Below are 8,835 nucleotides of genomic sequence, written 5' to 3'. Positions count from 1 at the left end.
TTTAAATTTTTTTTCTTAATGTTTTTATTTATTTTGAGACAGAGACAGACCATAAGCAGGGAAGGGGCAGAGAGAGAGGGACACACAGAATCGGAAGAAGGCTCCAGGCTCTGAGCCATCAGCACAGAGCCCAATGCGGGACTCGAACTCACAGACTGTGAGATCACGACCTGAGCCGAAGTCGGACGCTCAACCGACTGAGCCACCCGGGCGCCCCCATGCTTTTTTTTAAAGCTCACATTGCATCAGAAGTACGTTATTGGAAATCCTGTCAAAGACTTGCTTTTTGACAGCTACGTAATATTCCAGCATGTATCACTCATTGGTGGTTTCGCAAATATTTGTTGAGTGCGTATAAGGTGTCAGGTTGTCGTGTGGCTTGTGCAAAGCCACTGTTCATCCGCAGCTAGTGTGGAGCAAATGGTTGAGCCACTGAATGCACTGCAGGAGGTATTTGCATTACTGCTAAGAGGCGCTCGTTGCTGGTTCCTGGGTCTGGAACAGCTCCAGGTAACTGAACTTGCCTGTGCGAACAGGAGGAGCATCACTGTATCTTAGATGGCGCCCATGGGTATGAGCACCAGCCCACGTTCTAAACCTCCCCACTCCGAATTTCCCGGCGGAGGTGAAGGCAAGTTTTAGGACCGATGCTTGTCAGGGACCAACGATACTCTTCCGTGAGCTTCTGTGTTCCATTTTTTCAATGGGTAATGCACTCACGTGGTTCGGAATTCAAGACAGAATAATGTGCACAATGAAAAGGCTCATTTCACTACTTCCTCATCTGCCAGATACCCACCTCAGGTAACCATTTTTATTAATTTTTTGTGTGTATTAATCTAGATTTTCTTCATGCAAATTTGAATGCACATGCTTATTTTTTTTTCCTTTCCAACTTAAAAGGCAGTCTACAACTTACATAGTTTCGCACGTTGCTTTTTGCATTTAACCATATTTCTTGGAGATATTTCCATATAAATACAGACCTTCCTTCCTTGATCTTTATTACTCTTGCGTAGTATTCCAGTGTATGGTTGGCCATAACTCTAACCGATCCTTATTAATGGACATTTGAGTTTGTCATTAGGTTTTTTTTTAACTTTTAAAAATATTTATTTTTGAGAGAGAGAGAGAGAGAGAGACAGACAGAGCATGAGCAGGGGAGGGACAGAGCACAGAATCCGAAGCAAGCTCCCGGCTCTGAGCTGTCAACACAGAGCCCCGACTCGGAGCTCGAACTCATGGACCGCAAGATCATGATCTGAGCCAAAGTGGGACGCTTAACCGACTGAGCCACGCAGGGTACCCCTGAGTTTGTCATTAGGTGTGTTGTCCCAAGCAGGCTGTGTTGACTAACCTTGAGCATATTTTGTTATATACACATACTGCTGGGTCAAAGGGTAAACGCATTCGGAACGCTTATGTTGCCAAATTACCTTTAGTAGGGGTTGTGCTAAGGTGCATTCTCACCAGGGACGCTTTTGACCCAAGAGGATTTCTTACTGAGTCGGCAAGCCGAGCATCTGCTCTACACGAGGCCCCGTGCTAAACAACAGCAACACACGAATAAGATGCCTCTGGGACTTCCTTTTGAGCAGAGGGAGAGACAGGCTTAGTGGACAACCAAGTCAGTTTGTGATAACGTGCTGGAGCATGGCACCGGGACCGTGAGAACGCAGACAAAGGAGTGATTTATCCCGCAAGGAAATCTTCAGGGGAGGCACAGGTGAGCCAGGCCCTGAAAGCAACTTGCCAAGGGAGGAGAGAGCTGTCTGAGATACGGGGGAGAGGGGCGGTGGGGGCGGGGGCATGAACAGTAGCTGAGAAGCTCATTCCAAGAGCCACGGATCGAGCGCTTTGATGGAGCTTGAGGAATTAAGATTGCAGAGGCAAGCAAGGACCTGAGAGAGGCCGAGTCTTCACCCTGAAGGCACTGAGCAGTCTTTGTGGGCTCGTAAGCAGCAGCGACGTGGTTAGAATGTCCCCCCGCCACGTGCTCTGCCCACTCTGGTCCCCTGGATTCCACCCCTCCAGGCACATGGTCGTGTGTGTCCATTTCACCCCAGGGCATCACCTGATACCTAAACTCAGACCTCACAATAGGCCCCAAGTAGGCCAGTTATGATGCAGGAAGACTTCGTAACTATCTCTTGGGTTCCCGCTAAACTGTTCTAGAAAGAAACTCCAGGCACTGACACCTCCCATCCTCGCGTATTGCCAGAGTATGATCAGGGAATGGGAGAATGGCTTCCAGAAGACTGGGAAACAGAGGCCCCAAGAAAGGAAGGCTGCAGAGGGCAGGTGGAGGATGCGTGGAGCGCCAGTCAGAATGTATAACACAAGCGATTCCTTTTGGGATAAAGCCCCCCTGTGCTGTCAGCGGGGTCTGAGTCCTACTTCGCCGTTGGGGTGAGTGGAGCCTGGGCTTCGGGTCCTGTCCTTCCCACCCCTCCCGGAACGAGCCAAGGGGAGGACCCCACCCCGGTCACCGTGACCCTCTCCTAAGGCAGGGCCGCCCTTTGTGACGCTTCCCACCCCAAAACTAAGAGTAGTGAACCCCAGGAAGGGGGTTCTCCTACACCTGACTCTTTGCCTTTCAGGATATGGACCAAATCCTACAAATCAGATCCACGCATCGCCCTCGGAAAATACTCCCCCTTGGAAAAAGAGATCCTAGTAAGTGTCCTGAAGCTGATTCACAGGGAGGCCCCGCTGGAGCCAGGCAGCCAGGCTGGGAGGGGTGGAGCCAGAGGTTCAAAACGCACCAGCAACGGACATACAAGGTTCCCAGCGGCCTCGAGTCGGCTCGAGGCTTCCCACACTTGCACTGCAAATACTATCTTGTTTCAAAGTTCTGATTAGGAATAGCACTGTGAGGGCTGCTGGCTTGTAGGTAAGGAGAGTCAGGATTTGAACTCTGGCCTGTCCGACCCCAAAGCTCCCACCGCAGAGGGGCCCAGACACTCAGCGGCAGGTGGGGACAGGGGCCACCAGGCGATTCTTTCTGGGGGCACCCCCTGCTGCTGCCCCGTTGAGATTTTTGATAGTCCCCTTCACGTTGTCAGCGGCTGGGTGGTGTCCACACCGCGGCGGCAAGGAGATTTCTGACCCACAAGCAAGAGGAGGAGCGGGAAATGCTCAAGGAGCTCCAGTCGCTGTCTCCGGACTACAAGCGGGCGCTGGAGTTCGGAACACAGCATCCCCGTCCCTGTGCCGCCTGCAGGCCCCTGGAAAAACTATGGACGGCCAAGGTGATCGTGCCCCCAGAGGAGCTCAGAATGCCCCAGCGCGAGAAGCTCACTGTCGTCAGGCACGTAGAACGGATGCAGCTTGCTCGAGCCCTACGGAATAAGCAGCTGTTGCCCTACATCGAGAGGCTCAGGGGCTCTTCATTTCTGTCTGGAGGGGGCCTGGGCCCAACGGCAAAAGACAAGACCAGGGAAGACGAGGACAGCGAGGTCGTGGCTTTCTACGACTCTGCCAAGCAAGAGGAGAGAGGCGAGGCAGAGAACAAAGCCACAAGCAGACGAGAAATAAAAATGAACGTCATCTTCAAGTCAGAAGAACCGAAACAACGTCTCACATGCCATCCAAACGATCAGAAACCGTTCTTCCCCACCAAGAAAGCGGAACGGTCCATCACTGGCCTAACCAACCGAAATCTTTTCCGCTTAGCTGAGTTCCCTGGTGACCTAATGCTGATGAGTCAGGATTTTATTTCCCGGGGGGTCCACCCCGCTGATATGACAAAGGCCAGTCTCCTGGGGGAAGACAGCATCTGGAAAGGGTACGCGCACAAAGCTCTTTAGTATTAAAGTCTTACTTATTGCCATAGTAACCAAAGACCCTGGTCCTTTTCACTCCTGCAGCTCTGCCCCCAGGGTCCTGGGGTCTCCAGGCTTCTCAGGGTAACACCTGACAGCAGAGGCTTCCTGGTTTCAGGCATCTCTTCGCTCTTGGCTCTCAGCTGGCACCATCATCCCACAGCCCAGGCCTTTCCAGCATGCAGGCCCCTCCGCTTTGCCTTATTTCCAGGGGTCCTATGTCAGTTGCCCACTCCTGTGAAACAAATCACTCTCAAATCCAGTGGCTTAAAACAGCAATCGTTAATGTAGCTTGAAATCCTGTGGGTCAGCAATTTAGGCTGGGCTCAGTTGGGTTCCTCATGTGTCCACAGTCAACCATGGGTCAGTTAGGTGACTCTCCTGAGGGTTGACAGCTATCAGCTGGGTCAGTGGAAGTGACTGAGCCACATACTTCCTTGCCACAGCAGGCTGGCCCAGGCCCGTTCACAGGGCCACTGCAGGATCCAGGAGAGTAAGTGGATGTTTGCAAAGCCCCTGAAAGCCAAGACTCAGAACTGGCACACCATCCCTTTGTCACATTCTGTTGGCCACAGCAAGATACGAGGGTGGGCAAGTGGACTTCATCTCTGGATAGGAAGAGGAGGAGGGTCATACTGCAAAGGGCACGAACACAGGGAAGCAGGTATGGCCGGGACCATGATTGCAATCACTCCACCACTGAGTCCCTGGAGCTGGGACCAACCTATAGCCCAGATGGGGAAAAGAATGTTACTTAAGGAGAAGGTTGCCCAGCCAGAAAGTCTAGAGGTCGGTTCCATGCTTCCCACTTCTTGCTTAGGTAAGCAGCTCCTACCTATGAAGGTAAAGCCCACCTGCTCCTGGCCGCCCTGCTCTTGAATCTAGCCAGGGGACTTCCACCTTCCTTCTCAAGCCAAGTGCAGGCACGGGGCATGCACGGATGCCGTGTGCACAGTCCTCTGGGCATGTCTGCAGGTGGGTCCAGGGTCCCTGAGGTCAGCTCTTGCTGCTCCCATTAAGGCCCTGCCTGTGCCCCCGAGGTGGCAGATCCAGGAGGCAGCACCCGGGGCAGCACATTTGGCACCTGAGAAACAGAACACACTCATTTCTTATCTGCATCTGAAGCACAGAAAGGTCTTTCAGTGAATTACACTCTGTCCTCAGCAATCTGCGCACAGTTGGAAAGATGCCGAACCTGTGCCCATGGCCCGCACATTCCTGGGACAAGGCCAGATTTCTCTCTGGCTCCCTCTTCTGGGGTTGGGCATGGGGTTCTCACTTCAGCTCCTTCAGAACCCTGCTGCCCTCTCCGCAGAGGCTGAGCCATGGGCAGGAAGGGGGCTTCTCTCTCTCCCAGTTTCCAGGAAAACTCTGTTGGTCACAGGGGCCAACTTAACCTACTTCACTTGAAGCATTGTGTAGGTAGATGCTGTGGCTCACGATTCAGGGTGTCGAAATCACGTGAGCAAGGTGCACACACCAGCTGTGTCTTTTCACGATGTCAGCTTTATTCAGTCATAAAGCAAGGTTGTTAACATTCCAACCTCAATGACGTTCCGCGAGGCATTTAACTTGGCTTCGTACACGTCACACGAGACAAAACAAGTCATACATCAAGCCATAAACAACAAGGGAGGAAGGTAACGTGTCCGTGAGCACGTCGTTGGTCTGTGGACTTAGTCTGGTCCTGGCCAGCCCTTGGCATTCTCTGCTTCTTATGTTCAAGCAGTGGAAGATCCCAGTGTTCAGACAGCAGTCGGGCAGAAACCTCGGGGGCAGTTGCCCTTCTTATGCGGTCAGACGTGGAGTCGAGGTCTGGGGAGTCTGACAGTTTCCTGCCAAAGTCCTCCCTTTTTAAAATTAATTAATTATTAATTAATAATTCATTATGTTCATTCATTTTGAGAGAGAGCATGCACGAGCAGGTGAGGGGCAGACAGAGAAGGAGAGAGAGAGAGAATCCCAAGCAGTCTCTGCATTGTCAGCACGGAGCCCGGAGCGGGGCTCAGAGCCACGATCCATAAGATCATGACCTGAGCCGGAATCAAGAGTCGGATGCTTACCTGACTGAGCCACCCGGGTGTCCCTAAAAGCCCTGCCTTTGAAAAGCTTCATCCTTCAGAGACCTCTTCTGGTTCTACTGATCATTAGTTCCGGGTTCTTTCCGGTTCTCTTGGCCTTGCTGATTATCAGTTCTTGTACCTCGAGTACACTCTGGTTTTAGCGATACCTATTCTCAGTTACTGCTCTTTGGCTTTTTACATCACTGCTTGACATGAGTGACTCCATCTTGCTCCCTATACTATTCCTTGTCTCAGCCTAAACATCACCTCCCCAGAGACAAAGGTCACCAAGTGCTTCATATATCTGGGCTTCATCAACAAGATGAAGTCGTCCACCCTAAGCTTCCCCACCCCAACACCCGCTGGTGAGGAGGAAGTAGAAAAAGATAGTTATAACGATCTTTCAGCACAGTGTCCCCCAAAAGCAGAATATCTGATGAACTAAGCCGATTTCCTTGTTCCTTGCCGGGGAAGTCTTTTTGACCTTGAACTAACTTGGACTTTTCTAGAGGGCTCCTGGAAAAACTCCAACGCATTTGTTCTCTCTCCTTATAAAAAGAAAGATATGAAAGTAATTAGGCTTATTTGACATGTTAAATTACATGGAAACATTGTCTGATAAGAAGTGATGTCTGACCCCTTTAGGTTATATTGGGATGGGTACAAATTGTTAATATAAGTTTTCTAGAAACTGTATGACATCCCTTGACATCTGTCCTAGCACAATGTTATCAGTCATTAATTCTAGTTGTTAACTTAAAATGTTGTGTGTCACAGAAATAATGAAATCTCCTTGTCTGTTGCATTGTGATGAACTCTCATCGGATCTTTAACCATGGCCATTTTTGAGGCTTTTGTGTTTTACAGACCATTATTCTTTTACTCTGGTGCTTTTGCAAAAAAGCTCCATTTTCTAAAAGATTCGTGGAAGGAACAAGACAAGGGGAGGTTTCTGATAACTTTAAGATCATACCACTGATCTGGGTGAGAAATTCCAGAATTCTAGTGAAAAACCTGGGTTCATAAAACCACTAACAAAAGACCAAAATCAACAAGAATTAATTGCGTGGGGCTGAATAAACTCCTGAGGGTGATTATGACTTTTGCTTTAAAACATCACTAGTTTTGGGCTACCTGGGTGGTTCAGCCAGTTGAGCGTCCGACTTGACTCAGGTCATGATCTCACAGTTCATGAGTTCGAGCCCTGTGTTGGGCTCACTGCTGTCAGCGTGGAGCCTGCTTTGGATTCTGTGTCTCCCTCTCTCTCTGCCCCTCCCCTGCTCACTCTCTCTCTCTCCCTCTCTCAAAAATAAATAAACCTTAAAAAAATATCACTAGTTTCTTAATGTTTTGATTTTCCAGATTTAAGAAGACATGTTTTTCTCTTAAGTTCTTTATGACTTGTAGCAATTTGGTAAAGTCTATCTTTGTGAACGAAAATGAAACAATTACTTTTTTTCCCTCCAGAATTTGGGAATTCTTACTAAATATTCTTATTTTCATGGCAATATAGTTATTTGCAGAAGTTCAATAAGAACCCGATTTATCTCCTTATAACAGGACACAATTTGAAACATTGGTATGTTACCAAGGCTTTGCGGAATGCCATTTTTGACATGAATCAGATGTGACCAGACAACTTTAAAAACTAAGGTTGACTTTACGGAGCCAAAAAAGCCCCTTAAAAAAAAAAAACTGGGCTGGTACCTTGCTTACAGTGTTCCTGGAAGCCTGGCCATCTGACTAAGGAAGGTCACTTCCTGGGAGGCCCAGGAAACCCAGGATATCTTGGGGACCTCAAGAAGAGTGGAACTGATCCAAATCTATAGGTATCATATGCAAAATCTGATCATGAGTCCTTGGCTTAGCTTCTTAGCCTTGAGAGGCATTAAAAAAAATCTAATTTCATGAAAAGTTCTAGCAAAGCAGATTAAAAAGAACAAATACGGTCCCCACTATTCTTGCTGCATTTACATAAGTAATCAGCCCATATTCAATGAGACTAGACTTATATTGCAAACCTTGTTTTGATTATCTCTGAGAGACATGGGGGTAACACTAGAGGGATGATTGTATCTTACTAGAAAACTATAGCACGCCCATATGGGTGGCAGATTCTGCCTTGTTCATTGGCTTTGAGGTTTTGTTATCTACCTGTAAACTGGACTCAACCCTGAATCCTTTTAGCCTCTTCGGATATCTGGCTACAACTCCCCAAATTAATGTTTCCAATTATTCTCCCATCCTCCTGACGTGGAATCATTCAGCACGAAAACTGCTCTTTTCCTGAAGACACTCCAGTTACAGCAGGACAACTTGATATAAACTTCAGGGAAATGCCACCGTGGCTCATGTTTAGACAATTTTTACATCTGTTGCTGTGTGGGCCACTCAGGAAGTTCACCCAGAACATCTGATGATGTTTTTCCTTGCCCTTCCTCTCTGAAACTGGTCATAAAACTCCCATGTGAAAGGGACCTCCCCTGTGCCAGAAGGAAGGAAGTATCCTTATCACCAGAGGTAAGAAACTTGGGGCCAAGGTATCTATACAAATGAAACACATTAAGATCATCCTTATCTTCCTAGTTACTTCTTCACCCTTTACTACTCCCCCCCCCACCCCGACAAACCCCTTTGTCTTGTCAGATCTTCACAAATCTACTGTTTGTCTAAAAAGTGTAAAAACTTCCTGCTCTGGTAACTTCTGGTAACTTCGGGTCTTTGTTCTCTTGGGAAGGTTCCCATGTACATGTAACAACTTAGCAAAATTTGACTCCTTTTCTCCTATTAGCCTGTCTTTGTCAGTTTAATTTTTGGACCACGCAGGTATCCTAAGAAGGTTGGAGAAGTTTCCCTGCTTACCACATGCATGGCGGTCACTTTCCCTTAGTGTTTTGTCCATTTCCAAAGGCAGTCAGGGCATAGAACCTGATAAATACCAAGAATAC

The 8,835-nt window shown here is 48.5% G+C and overlaps 1 protein-coding gene across 1 annotated transcript; it reads left to right on the top strand.

Moving 5' to 3' along the window:
- Nucleotides 1-2,165: 2,165 nt before the first annotated feature.
- CUNH10orf120 (chromosome unknown C10orf120 homolog) lies at nucleotides 2,166-4,916 on the top strand. Its single transcript, XM_019424727.2, has 3 exons — nucleotides 2,166-2,409; nucleotides 2,601-2,676; nucleotides 3,066-4,916. The coding sequence occupies exons 1-3, from the start codon at nucleotides 2,225-2,227 to the stop codon at nucleotides 3,807-3,809; spliced, it is 1,005 nt and encodes a 334-aa protein (XP_019280272.2). The 5' UTR covers nucleotides 2,166-2,224; the 3' UTR covers nucleotides 3,810-4,916.
- Nucleotides 4,917-8,835: the final 3,919 nt, after the last annotated feature.

This window comes from Panthera pardus, unplaced genomic scaffold, assembly GCF_024362965.1.
Source record: "Panthera pardus isolate Hobbes unplaced genomic scaffold, ASM2436296v1 HiC_scaffold_22, whole genome shotgun sequence".
Lineage (NCBI taxonomy): Eukaryota > Metazoa > Chordata > Mammalia > Carnivora > Felidae > Panthera > Panthera pardus.
This window is presented reverse-complemented; position numbering and strand designations above follow the sequence as displayed.